This window comes from Harpia harpyja, chromosome Z (assembly GCF_026419915.1).
Source record: "Harpia harpyja isolate bHarHar1 chromosome Z, bHarHar1 primary haplotype, whole genome shotgun sequence".
Taxonomy (NCBI): Eukaryota; Metazoa; Chordata; class Aves; order Accipitriformes; family Accipitridae; genus Harpia; species Harpia harpyja.
This window is the reverse complement of record NC_068969.1, coordinates 74,954,145-74,968,803: the sequence shown is the minus strand read 5'-3', so window position 1 is coordinate 74,968,803 and position 14,659 is coordinate 74,954,145. Positions and strand designations below refer to the sequence as shown.

The window sequence follows — 14,659 nt, the reverse complement described above, 5'->3', positions numbered from 1 at the left end:
GATATGTCAAGCAACATTCTCTTTATGGCAAACAGGATAAAGGAAAGATACAGAAAAATAATCAGAACAAGATGGCAGGAGGAACATGAAATAAGATTAAGCAAGAAGTGCGGTCTTCTTCAGCTGTGTTACACTTCATCAACTGTTCAATTTTAGCAGACCAATTTACCTTTAATTCCCAAGGATCAGAAAGTATTCCAGTGTACATAAATAAAGCAGTACTGTAAAAATATTTTCCTTAGATGGCAGGAAGCAGCAAATCAGTGTTATAGATGAGTATGAATGGAGAAGGAAGGAGTGCCTTGGACAAAGACACAGTAAACCTTGAATGTCATGCACAGTGACATGCCGTTGTAAATACCTAAAGATGGAAAACTTTTTTTAAGATCTTACTGGAAATGAACAAGAACTGTTGTTTCGGGTTGGTTGTTTGTTTTTTTTTTCTGAGATGAATGAAAGCCCAGTTCTTGTATTTCTCCATCCCCAACACCAAGTGTGACTTGTTGGCTTCAGTCTGACTACAGCTGGGTTTGGTCCATGTATACACAAACTTGTTATTCTTCAAGGGGAGCAGCAAAGAGTTTTCCTTGTCCTATCATTTATTTATTTTTTTTTTCCCAGGATAAAAATGCAGACAAGATCTTTGCAAGTGAAAAGAGCAATCCTTCCAAGCCAGAATAGCTAACAGCCCATGAAATGCATAAAATGAAAGTTTTAGATACTAAAACTTCAAGACTATGTTCTAAAGGGAGGGGAGTGTTGCTCCCTTTTTTCCTGACTTCCAAGTCTTTTGGCCACACAATTCTACCTCTTCCACTTAGTCAGCGTAGCACTTGTCTCAACCCTTGATTAGCCAAATTGGCTGAAACCCCTGAAAATCAAGGCTACTGAACCAGCCAAGCAAGAAGAGCAAAAATGAGTGGGTTTTTTTTACCCAGTTTATTGGCTGGCCAAGTGGCAGGTCTGACACAAGGACTGAGAACTGAGGTCTTGGAAGGTAGTTCCTTTTGGTAGCAATGAGCTATGAGAGGGGGTCAGCTGCCTTGATACCAGATACTGATACCAGATGTGTTCCTGAGGAGCTGGTAACTGTGTATTTTGTGGCAGTCTACAAATACTCTGGAAGTCCTAGGTGTTTGGGACAGTATCCTACAAAGCAGTTGGCAATCGGGTGATATGATGACAGTATGTGATCCAAGGTTTTATCACAACTATGCACAATTTATCACACAGATACAGTTTCTACATCTATTTCACATATCTAAATATCACCACTTATACTGTATATTTGTTGACATTATCTTCACTCAGACATAAAGATAAAATAAATCCTTCCCCACTGATCCCTCTCCACTACATTCTGCAACAGGAAAGAAAAATCAGGAACCATTCACTCAAGTCCTTGCTTAGGCAAACCGTTTGGACTCCAAGAATCTCACTTTAACTGTTGTGATCACGTAACAGAGAACAAACTTATTTTTGCAACTGGCCTGAAATAATCTTTCTTCAGTAATGAAGATTTGAGATCCACTGATTGTTGATCAGATATGAGCCAGACTCCTGAAAAGCAACACGTAGGCATCTTTCTGTTATTCCTATCGTCACATAGGTGAACAAAAAGATTGAAGAAACAGTCTGCTCTTGCAGTACTACTGCAATCAGCCAAAATGCTTATGAAATTCACCTCGCCATCTACAAATTCTGCAAGTTTTCTATGAGTGAGATACAGGCTATTATTTCTTTTCCCCCATGCTTCCAAGTTTCCATTGTACACACACCAAAAAAACCCTTTAATAATGCTGTCAAATGACTGTCCCACTGTAATAAACCTTAATTGTTTTGAACATTCTGGCTGTTAGTAAAGATATTCTGGAAATTTTAATATTTAGACAATGATGACAGAGCACATATAATTGAAAAGCAATAATGGAATAATACATCTATCCAACATTTATCATAATAAGAAACATTTTGGGACAACAATAAGCCCAAATAATATTTCAGAAAAGCTAAATTTCAAGGAATGAAGATACTATAGTACTAAGTCATGGCCAAAAATATTGTACTTTTAACCAGCAACATTTCTGAGGGGCAGTAACTGTACAATATTAGTTTTTTTCCAAACCCCCTATTTTTGTCCCTCAAACAACACACAATACATGCATTTAAGTGACACTTTAAGAACAGCAAATATGATCTTTATTTTTAAATACTGCAAGTTTAAAAATGTACCTGACCCCCCCCCCCCCCCCAAAAAAAAAATTGGTCAAATAAGGATTTCCTGCAGCATGGTAGACAAGGAATCCAGCAACAGACTTCAGTTTAAACTGTTATTTTGAGAGAAAAAAAACAAACCAACAGATTTACAGTAAGACTGATCTGGCTGACTTTATATTTTTCACACTATCTTTGAAATCTCCCTCTATTCCTTTCTTCCCTGCAGCATGGCTACTGTGAAAAAGCTTGAGAGAAACTTACAGTAAAATCCCTTTAACTAGCTAAATAGTGACCCTCAATGTATTGACTATGTAGAAATGTTTCTGGTTTCATTGATGAAACTCAAAATGTTTTGAGTAACCAGAAGCCAAAAAAGAGGAAATATCAGTAGCTCCTCTTCTCAAACTAAATGTATGGTTTTGCAAGATCTCTACTAAACTAACAAACTGCACAGGGACGGATGGCTTTAGTTGTTTAATGCATATTAAATTTTAGAATTTATAGACCATATTTACAAAAGTGTGAATTTCTAAAATACCATCATTACCTACACCAGGACATTTTAATTTCCTCAATTATGATGGTCTCTCCAAAACATATTTAATTTACTGGTCTCTTAGCTAGAGGTAGGTCATTTGTAGGCCTTGTTAATATGCTGTGCACACTTGATTAGTTCACTAATGTAATAGTCTGCAGGATAACCATGCACAGAGCTCCAAGAACAGCAGCACATATAATAAATTAATTGGCTAAATTTTATTTTTTCATGTTGGTTAACATGTCTTTGTTTTCTCCTAATACTTCATTCTTTTGTGAAGAATGTGTAACAAGGAAAGGGTCATGAGGTTGAGTAATCCGAACGTCTTCTGCACCTTACAACCAAAGGCTGGGAGTCTAGAAATGTCTTTATACGCAGCCCTTTTCCCCCCCATTTAGAGTTTTTGCAAATCATGCAGTCAATTGTGACTGATATCCAGCATAAAAAGTCTATTCTCCACTTTCAAACTTAAGTGATTCACAATCATGTGGCAGTATGATTAAAAATTAAAGTCCATACACCTTGACAATCAAAAGAGTCTAAATTATAAAAAGTAAACTGCCCTTATAGCTGCATCATTCTATATATGTAAGGACAGCGCCAGTTAATTTGTGAAAAAGGCAAGTTTAAGGTTTCTGTAAAACACGTATTACAGCTTTCTTGTGCTAGTGAACATCTAGAACAGATTCCCAAGATGTTTTCCTTCCCTCCTCCCCCATTTATGACATTCAAAGAAATCACATAATTTTGGCAAAGTTAAAAGGGTTTCTGTCTTGATGTTTTTGCCCTCAGCTTCATGTTAGAGGCACAAACTTCTGGACTCAAGCACTATAAGGCATAGTAGAAACCACCAATTAAAACAATAGCAACACCACCACCACCACAACAGAATATACTGCAAGTGGGAACAGCTGTGTCATTTAAAAAGGAAATGTTTTTGTAAACTGTCACACTGCAATGCTGTGTTAGGTGATTCATGTAAAGCTTGCCTTGGCGTACTGATTTTTTTTTTTTTTTTTTAGAACATGCTCAAATGATCTAAACATTGCCACAGGTTTAACTTACCTAAAATATACCAGAAGTAGCCCAGTGGCACACACTCTTGAAAACTTTTGCAATCACAATAGAACTATAAAGCATGAGTAAACCTTTGTTTTTGTTTTTATACAAAACTCAGAACCACATTTCCTTCTCCCCCACCCAATATCCCATAAGAAAACAAATTTAAAAAAACAAAACAAACCCTAACTTTTGTTAGACACCACTGTCTATTTTTGGGGGTTTTGGTTTTTTGTTTTTGTTTTTTGTTGTTGTTGTTTTGGGTTTTTTTTTGTTTTTGGCTACAGTTCCATTTACAGCACTGAATCCAGCATGGGGAATGTATTCCCAGGTTAAAAGAAGGGATATTATCAACACTGGAACTGTGCAAAAAGAAGCTCTGTTGCATTTATAGCAAGATCAGGACCAATTTTGTTATGCTGTATGTAAGAGTCACTGCTCTGATCCCCTGTTCAGAATGTCAGTGTTACTTTTTATAGCCTAGATCTATCTGCTTTAGCTTTATTAAATAAAACTCCTTAACTCCTTCAAATCATTAACAATAGTGACTTTTTGGTTGTTGTTGTTATAGCGAAGGTTTCTGCAGTTTCTGAAAGACTGTTTGATTGATCTGATGTTCCGAACTTTTTCATGGTATTTTTAGGGCAACAGCATATACTCATTAGTACTTATGTACAATGATTTGAAGGATCTCTAAATTTACTTTTCTAATAAAGCCTATTAGAAAAGTAAAAGTAACCTAACATGAACCTGCCAAATAGAAATTATATTTAAAAGCTTATGTTCCAATCCTAGATATAACGGCATAAGCTCTTCTAATAAGACTGGTTTCTACACCTGTGTAAAGCCCTAACAAGATTTAAGCATTATTTTGAATGTGAATGGCCTTTGTCTGGGTGTCTCCAATTTACTTCTACTCAGGAATGTGCAAATGATTTTATACAGCACGATGCTAGTACCGCTCTGTACTACAGTAATTTTTTTTTTGTTTTGTAAATAAAAAAACAACAAATCCCTAGTCAGAAATAAACTGACAAAATTTACATTCTTCTCTCTTAAAAAAGTAAATAAAATAACATTATTTAAAATGTGAATTAGCTATGACATACAATACAATTACATAGATACATATCAATACAGCACATTCAATTTGCCAAAAATTAATGATTACAAAGCCAATATGGATGCTGCCATATATATATATAGATGTATGTACAATGATTATAGCATTCATAATTGCACTATACCTACAACCAGTTTTAAATTACAAGGTGTTTTAAGAGGGAGCAAAAAATAGCAACTGTTCTTACTACTGTTTTGGAGTTGGGAGGGTTAAGGATGAAAAATGCCTCATTAGTATTTATTGTTAACTTTGGTAATCAACTAATAAGCCATTCTTTTTTCCACCTCCCATGCGCTGCTACAAGGCAGCCATTTCTGTGTTAAGTGCACTCTAGTGCTACTTGGCATTGCAGATAATCAATCCAATTACATGTCTAAACTCTTGAGTTTTCTATAGCTTGCTAGCAATCATGCACCTGGTCAAAAAACACCTTTCAACCTAAGCTGCAGAATAAAGGCTCATCAATGTGTGCTGCATTTTTGTGTTAAAAAATTGCACATTTAAATTTCAAGAATGATTTTCTCCTTGTTTCATTTACATTAATCTTTTCTAAAGAACATTGAGAGAGGCTATTTTGCATGAAAGCCTATCAAATGTCTGTGAATCAGTTAGTTAACAAGCAACCTTATCAAGAAAGGTTCTTGAATATGATCTCTCATCAATAATTTGTTATACAACTAAAGGTGTCTTGATATTATTACAGAAAACAATCTCATGCCATATCTGACATAAGGAGATTCAAACTGTCTTTAAATTAGTAGAACACATGCATATGCATGGTGCACCTCGTAGCACTTTCACTCACACTGTTGGTTTTGGCATTAGAAAATGGAACACTTTCTAAAAAAGGGAACATATGAGCTGAAACTGTGTTTATCATTTGGCAGTTGACTCAATCAGGTCAGTTCCCAACCCATCAGTTTGGCATTTCAATCAGTATCTTATGTTTCAAGAGCATTGGTTTTATAAAAAAGCCAGATTTGGCAACATTAATTCTATACAATAAAAATAATTTTTCTAGTGTGGAAAAAGAACACTTAAAAAAAGCTCTAACTTAAGAAAAAAAACCCACTGTTTCAGGCTGTAGCCACTGGGGAAAATGTAGTGTTTATGACATTTCTATTTGGCATTTGTGAATAAAAGAAGAGAGAAAAAATGGCACATGGCAATTAAAAAGAGATTCTAACATATTCCACGTACATAGCAGGTTGTGTCTTAGTTATTTCATTACTGTCTTCTGTGCACCTTTCCAAACTGTGAAAATACGGTTAAATTTAATATCCTTAGACAACTGTAATTCTATTTTGCAATCCCAATATTCTATTCTCAAAAGTGAAGACAGAATGAAGACACCCATGTCAAGAATTTAAAAATCACAGTATCAATACTTTTGATCCTTCAGAGAAAATACACACTGTAAAATTATAATGACTGATTCTGATGATAGTATTTTCCTGACGAAATCACTCAACAGAAAATATTTCACCCAGAAATGCAACTGGGACAAAACAGGCCACTGTACCTTGTAAAAGATAAGGGGGGAGGGGAAGGAGGGAGGGAGAAAGGGTCAGGGAAAGAGGAAACGAGCTTGATTTTGCTTCAATAGCAAAAACCTGCTATCTTTTGTAAATGTATGACTGAGAATTTAAAACACATTGAGTCACGTTTTGCCTAAAAAACTGAGGAAATGTGCTGTGAATGTAATTCAGCATCTTTTGTTTTTCCTCCATATAGTTTAAATAAAATCATAATATTAACTACAAACTCTGTGGACATTCACAGAGTCCAGGCCGGCAATAAATTAGTATTATGCAAATTTTTTTCACAGATAATACAGTCCCTCTTGTATATCTTCAATCACGCAAAGTTGGTTTTGGAGGGCCTCCTAGGCACAGTTAGACCAGGTTGTACTCCTTCAGGTTTAACTGTAGGATTGTGTCCTTGACAGCAGCAAAGACGAAGCGAATATTCTCTGTGTCTGTAGCACACGTGAAGTGGGAGTAGATAATTTTGTCACTGTCTGGATTCAGGTCTACAAACATCTTCAGGATGAACTCTCGTGCCGCTTGTGCATCCCGTTGTGGTCCTGATAATTAAGAAGAGAAAGTCAGTCTTCCTAAAGTTGATTCAATATTTGAATTTCTTTAACAGAAAACAAGAAAGGCTTAGTCTGTGGTCCTCACATAAGAGAAGACAGGGAACTTTTTACTTATCAATAGTATCATATATTGGCTACTTTCTTCCTCGTAGGAACTATGAAAAATAAAGATGGAAGGAAATTTCAGAAGTTCATCCAGTTAGAACTATCATGTCAAAGCTGCTCTTTTCCTGCTGACTATCCTCGTTCTTTGATAAGATAATGTTTAAAACAGGTGATTTATAACTGCACAGAATGAAAACGAACAATTAGCTATACTAGTAAATCTTTTCAAATGTTAATAGAATTGGTGAATGTTCAGTCTACACCTACTATATTTAAATTATACTTAAGTTCTTTTAGCACTGCAACATTTACTAGTTTTATGAGGACTTTAATAGGTAGCATAATGAAGCCATATCCTGAACTGGTCTGACACTGTCACCAATAGAACTTCATTTACTTCAGTGATAATAAAATATACATGCTCTCCAGCTGAAGCTGTTTGATTGCAAAAGGCTCACGTTCTAACAAATCACTCGTTATCTAGATTAGGTATGATAATGATCCTATCAGACCTAAATTAAGGTTGTAATTCTCTGAAGGATGGAGAATGTATGCAACCAAACCACATGTTCAGCTTTACAGAAGACAGAATGTAAACTAATGACTTCCAGCCTGGAACAGTGCAGATTCATTCACGTTCACAGCCAAAAGAGCAGTGCAGAGGTAAGAACATTAGCCCCAAGCTGTTGAATTCTGTTCTATTATTCCAGTGCCATTTCCAAAGGCCATTACTCCCTTGCTCTCCTGTTTTTGTAACGTGGATTTCTACAGAACACGCAAGTTTTCTGCATTGCCTTCTCCTCCTATACTCTTCATTATTCCTGTTGTTACATGGCAATATAAATACCAGCACTCAGCTGTTATATGTAGATATATCCTTCAGTAGTTATGAAATCTGTACTTTGGGGGTTAGCACATGCCCACATATTTTTCAACAACTGGATAATAAACCTTCTTTTTAATACTTCAAGCTTACAATTGCTAACGTTTCCAATTTGGATAACTCCATAAAATGTAGGTAGGGGATGCATGGAAAAGAAATCACATACTTTCTGGTGTGCTGCAAATCCATCTGGAGGGGGAGTAAGATTCTGCAATATATGGGTGTATGCACATGAACATACATGTACATATATGTACATACATACACATATACAGATGACACATTTCCTGAGATTTAGGGATCATAAGCTCTCTGAAGCAGGACAGAGGACTGTTCAACACTTCTACACACAATAAAGCTTCTAAAACACAACAGGCTCTAGCCTTTCTTTGAGTTGGTCACCCAGACTCTATAGAAACAGCAGCAACAGTAAGTCTCACACTACCACGAACAGATTTGCAGTATTTGTGAAGAAAACTCTTAGAACTTTAAAGACGACGACTTCTTCTAAATAAACCACTGCTTTAAACAACTTCCTATAATTTTATTGAACGGTTTCATAGCAGCTAGACAGAGCACTCTCTCAAAATCTACTGCACTATTCAAAGCCTGTATCCAAATTTGCTTACTTAATCACACCTCTACTGACTATCATGTAATTTAAATCTTTGTTTGACTGAAGCTGAAGTATGGAAAACTGAGGTTAGAAAGAATGTTTACGATCTCAGGAATGTAAAAAAAATTGTATGAGTCAATGTTAAGTTTAGACTGCAAAGTGGCTGTGATCTAAGTAATATGGAGTCTTGGAAAAGAACTGCCATATAAATCAGTACGTTTCTTGTCCACTGCTCCCTAATCAGCAGTTTGCGAAGAATGTCTCTACATGATACACTGAAGGTCTATATAAGAAGTACTGCATCAATATTTTTCTCTTCTTTTCCTCCCAACTATGGTGCCTTTTTGTCTTTGTCCTCTCTCCCTCTTCCAGCTCTTCATTCCAGTCTGTGAGTCAGTCTTCTACTATTAGCCATGCAAGGATGTCTTCATGCGATACACCAACCCCTGAGCATGCTTCAGTCCCCCTTCCAGTGCTGTTAGAATACACTGTGCAGCAGTACTGCTTAGCTTAATTTGATCAGTTGCAATCCTGGCTAGCAGTTCTCATCCAGATGCTACTTTCTCCCTTGCACAGGAAAACAAATGGGAGAAGTGATGCAGCTGAAAAATATCTAATTTTGATCCCTTCCTCAGATCTTCCCACCTCTCACACCCCCAGTGTGCTGGGACAGAAGAGGGGACCACATGGTGACCTCTGCAAGCCACAGACCCCATCCTGCCACCAGAAGAAATCAAATCAAACCATAACCTTGTATATGGAGTTAAGTCCAGCAAAATCTGCAGAATTAAGAGACAAAGACTCTTGAAGACTTCCAGGTCTTCACTGCAACAGCCCTACCAGTCCATTATCTTTTTTTTTTTCCCTCACCAATGGCAAAGGACAGGAGAAACAGGGTTTCTCAGATGAGTGGTTGAGTTTTGTCTGTTTTTTCTCGGCAAGCATTTAACACAGGCTTTATCGTCACTTAGGTGGTGGTAACAAAGCAGACTGTAGAGTCTTCTCACCTTCAGGCCATCATCTAGGGAACTTGTCATACGAAGTAAATTCAAAAGAACAAGTATATTTCTGTTCAACTGCCAGTTCTCTTCTGCAAAGCACTACGAAACTAAACTTACACTGACTCATAAATAATATGCCTGATCCTGCAGGCTGTTCACTGTTTCCTTCCCCTTAAACAGGAAACGAAATGCACATTTTTCCTATTATTACTTTCCATATCTGAACATGAGAGATTCGATCTTTTATTCAGATTTCAAATCTGCTATTCGCTCCCTGGTGGGACAAAACAGATATTCTTTTTTTAAAAATACAAGCATTTAGTTCTTTAGACCTCTTATTATATGAGTTTTTCTCTGTTACCAAGGCCTCCATTCAGTTACCTCAAAATACTTAGCTTTTTACCCTAGAAGAACTTTCTGGAAGTACAGTTTTAGGAGAAACAGCTGTAAAATCCATATAATTTTTTTATGGACAAACACATTAAGCTTCACGTAAATAAAGTAAAATTAAAATAAAGGAAAAAAAGAGGTATGGTAAAAGGGTGGAAGGAGTGGTACTAGTTTCTCTGACTGCCACAGAGAGCTTATGACAATTCGCCTCAGATATTCAGCCTTACACAAAACCAAACCTCAAAAAAAAGAGTATGGGAGACAATGTGTAGAAGTGAGGAATACATTTTTATTTCTTTTTAGCTTTTGTACTTCAGTTTAAACCCTCACCCCAACTTAGGATGAAGGACAGAATGTGGTTTGCTACAAATATGACAATAGTTATCTAAAAGTCAATAATTTCCTATGAAAGGTTCTGCCATCCTACCCACAATAAATTACAGTATAAAATTAAATCCTAGCAGGCTAAAAAATCCCAGAAGAGTTCAATCATATTTTAAAAATTTAGATGATTAAAAATTGCAGAGCACCATTTTTTTTAAAGACCAAGATATATCAAAGGATCTATCTGTCTAGCATTTGGACAAGGCTATTACAATGTGTCATTAGTGTAAATAGAGCATGAGCTCTGATGTCATTATACTTACCATCATACTCTGGAAAATAATCAACTAGATGGGAGTACATAATTTTCTCCTCTAAGAGATCTTTTTTATTTAAGAACAGAATGACTGAAGAGTTCTGGAACCACGGATATGTGATAATTGTCCTGAAGAGTGCTTTGCTTTCTTCCATTCGATTCTGGAATAAAAAAGAGAGTGAAATTTTGGTGGTCATGAAAGTAATTTTAAATTTTTTTTTTAAATAATTTCATGCAATTTCACTTGATTTGGTAAACGGATCCATTTCATGTTTTGCACCTTCCTACCAATACATAATGTTCAAGTAATTAAATTACAATTAATAAGTAAGCAGTTAAATACGCAGGCATTTTCCTTTTGCAAATTCAACTGCTCAAGTGTAAAACACAGGCCATGAACATTAAAGCTGTAACAGGTACATTTGTAATGTCTGAGTATGCACAATTATGACCAGCCAATGAACTGGTGGGTGTTGAAATGCATGTGATTCATAGTAGGGACAAGTATACCACAAGAAGACATAATAATCAATTCAAGGTTTAAGAACATTCTTTATTTTATAGGCCTTTCCTGAACTTTAAATGCAGAGTTAGATAATTCTTAGAAAGAGATCAGCTTTACAATAGCTGCAAGTAAATTTGGAACCTGAGATCATTTCGTCAACACCAAAGGCTTATGACATAAAATCTTAAATCTGGAAACTGCTAAATTCATTTCTAACATTGGGTTAGCCTTTACTTTAATTGCTTAACTGCTCCTGAAAACCACTTTGCATTATAGCTGAAATGTAAGTGAAGCCTACAGTTCTATTTGTAACACTTTTCTGTCATTGTAAAATTATCTTATGACTTGATAAAGTTCTGAAGAACTGTTAGGCTGACATGATGTGGTTAATACAGAGTCAGAACAAATTGAGTTCAAAACAAAGCAATTAACTTACTCTTTATTATTATTATTATTATTTAGAGTTGCAGTCCCCTGAAAAAACCTGTTTCACAACCAAACAGGGCTCCTAAGAACAACAGCAAGGAGGTGAAACCTGCAGATTCTGCTGTTGCTGAGCCATACAACAATCTGTCAGATAACTCAGTTTTGTAATAACTGTATCTTGCATTAATTTGCATTTTAAAGAAACCAACATAAACATGAAGAATAGGAACTTTCAAACAAACAAACCAACAACAAAAAAAACCAAAAAACAAACCCTAAAAAAATTCCATTTTGTAGAAGTTGATCGTTTGGTCTCTTACGTTAGCACAGAATTTTCAAGCAATTTATAAATCTTTACCGCATGCTGGAGTGGTGGGTGAAAATAAATAGCCAAATTTATAGACTGAGAAACTAATGCAGAGGAGTAAAACCTTTGCCTTCTTGCAGTCAGTTCTTATGAGTCACACTGATTTCAATGGTGCCAGGATTTCATTCAGAAGGAGAAAAACAAATGTCAACGGAGCCGAGTATAAAACCTAAGTCCTTAGACTAACTGTTAACCAGACCATGTTTTCTTTTCAACATTCTGTATAGAATTCTTCTCTAAACAAGGCCTTAGAGAAAGGCAATGTGAACTACACAGGATAGTTTTCACTTTTACAGCTTGATGAAAAAGAGAAGGCAATATAATCTTACAAACTCCTGTTTAAATTATAAATATTTACTTAAACTCATTAACACTTGGTATGTTCTAATGTGACTCTCAGAAGGTAAAACAGCATCACAACTCAAACAGCAGTGATCTTTCACAGTGAATTTATAAGCTGTTGAAAACTTCTCAGCAAGAAAAGTGCACAGAAAACATAGATTACTTACCTAGAGTAAGTGTTCCTGCTTTTCACAAAAACCCTTCAAGAGGGCTGCAATATTTTCATCTATAATGCCAATTTTTTTCCATGTACATAACACAGAGTTGCAAAGATAAAATAAATAAATCAGTTCGGATAAATTTATGACCCTTCCTCCACGAAAGCTCAAGAAAACTGTTTTGCAAACATTGTTATTAGACCCAGAGCACATTTTCATTTTCTGTTTGAAGGGGATGCCAAACAAGATGAAGCAGAAAAGGCACGCAGACTGAAGCTACATTGACATCATGTCTAAAACAATTTCTGGCATCCTGTCAGCTAAAACATTAACTCTGTAAGAGCTGTGTGTCATAAAAATACCAGGAGACATACACAATAAAGAACAAAATACTGTGTCTTCAACGTAAGAAGAGTATGTCTTGTGTTATATATTAATTATGAATCCTATATAATACGAATTGTGTTCCACAGTCACTTTTTTCCTATTTTAAATTTGTAAGTTTCTTTTGAGTCCTTTCAGACTTGATTTGAGGCATCTTCTTGACGAGATATCTACGAACGACTCCACTCAACCGACAGATCAGAGATAAAGCAGGTTTCCATGATTTCAAAGGTAGTTCAATTAATTAAAACCCAATCTGGGCTGCCAAAAAAAAGGATACTACCAAGAAGGCAGTGTAAAAGAGCTGCTTCAGAAAAAATTATGTTTTATCAAAGGAAGTAATCACAGCCTTGAGGAATTTACAGAAGTGGTCGATATCTGCAGTATAACAAAACTGAAAGAAACGCTCAACTGCTTTAGAAAAAATGAATAGTTCACAATGTCAGTAACTGAAGTCAATAAAACATTACCAGATTACCCCACCCTCATTCACTTCACTGTATTCTTTAGCATAGTCAAAGTTCTGTTTCAAAGGCACTTGCCTCCAAAAGTCATCCAGTTAACTATATTTCCAGGAAGAGCAAGGTTAAATCTGAATCTGTTCCTGATTCTGGGAGAATAGGCTTTAAAGAGGCAACAGCAGTAGACTGTTGCTCTTGCCAATTTAGTATTAAATTATCTGGTCCTAAACCAAATTAACTGGGAGTCAGAGAATTGTGGGAAAAGATAAAAAATGCATACTACACTGCCAGAGCCCACTGAAGTAGAATTATTTCTTACAGCACAAGGATCTTGCCCTGTACAGTTGTATCAGATGAAGATATTGGGAAGTTAAGACAGTAAAGTCTTGAGGACCAAATGGTAGCTCTGAGGAACAGTAACTATCTCAGTATAAGGATTACTTCAGAGTCTACATCACTACAGAATGTCCCCCACCACAACACCATCCGCAGAATGAAGCAAACAGCAGGGATTAAGACATCAGGAAGGTTGCAGATGTTTTCTAAAGAGTTGGCAAAAGATGACAAGCTGTCCAATCAGTTAAGAAAAACGTCATTCTCTTTAAGATCCGTAATTGACAGGTCTATGAATTTTCATGATCCTTCTCAAGGAAAAGACCACACAATGCTGTGATCTGTCCCTACAATAGCAGCATGGAAAAAAGACTTAGGATACCATTGGTTATCTTCTCTGAATGTATGTCACATTGCAATGCTCCACAAACAATATGCCTTTACAAAAGATATACGTAAAAAATAGTACTGCTAGAGCTTTAAAAAGGCAGATCAGTCAATTCCAGGGATTCAAAGCAGATTTCATGTAATTTGTATATTTAACAAATGTCTTGCAAAGCCTCGTAAAGATATTAATCAAGAAAATTCCTTTTCAGTTCATTGTATGACATATATAACATTATGTATATATTATTGAATGATTGCTAAGGTCAATTTTATTTCACTGGAAGAAAAACTAATCTTAGATGCAATGACATCATGAAGGAATTGTACACGGGCTCATCTGTTTTCTCTGATTGTATCAGCTGGTCTAATAAAATTTTCGCCTCTTCCTACAGAACTTGCTTATTTTAGCATTTGTATTGTTCATGGGGATCGTCTGAATGAAAAATGTCAGTTGTATCTGACAGCATTGTAAATTACAGGGCTGTTATTGCAGTCATATGTCACATTAACATCATAGTTTTGACGTCTAAAGATCAAACCAAGTAAATCCAAAATCCATAAGTGAACGTTAACTCTGAGTTTGGGTTTTTTTTTTTTTCAGTTCTTTTATAAACTTTATTATGCAT

At 35.8% G+C, this 14,659-nt stretch overlaps 1 protein-coding gene across 2 annotated transcripts in view; it reads right to left on the bottom strand.

Annotated features, from left to right (window-relative positions):
• Nucleotides 1-2,951: 2,951 nt before the first annotated feature.
• The window catches only part of LOC128136359 (guanine nucleotide-binding protein G(q) subunit alpha-like), a 137,647-nt gene continuing 125,939 nt past the window's right edge, over nt 2,952-14,659 (bottom strand). The window contains exons 6-8 of one of the 2 annotated variants that reach the window (XR_008233339.1): nt 10,678-10,831; nt 4,518-7,023; nt 2,952-4,481 (exon numbers count right to left, since the gene is read on the bottom strand). Coding sequence is in view for 1 of the 2 variants with exons in the window: in XM_052775756.1 (XP_052631716.1) it covers nt 6,833-7,023; nt 10,678-10,831 (345 nt within the window). In the remaining variant the exon portion in view is untranslated. Of the gene's footprint in view, nt 7,024-10,677; nt 10,832-14,659 lie in introns of both variants that reach the window. The other variant, XM_052775756.1, reaches the window with a different exon arrangement.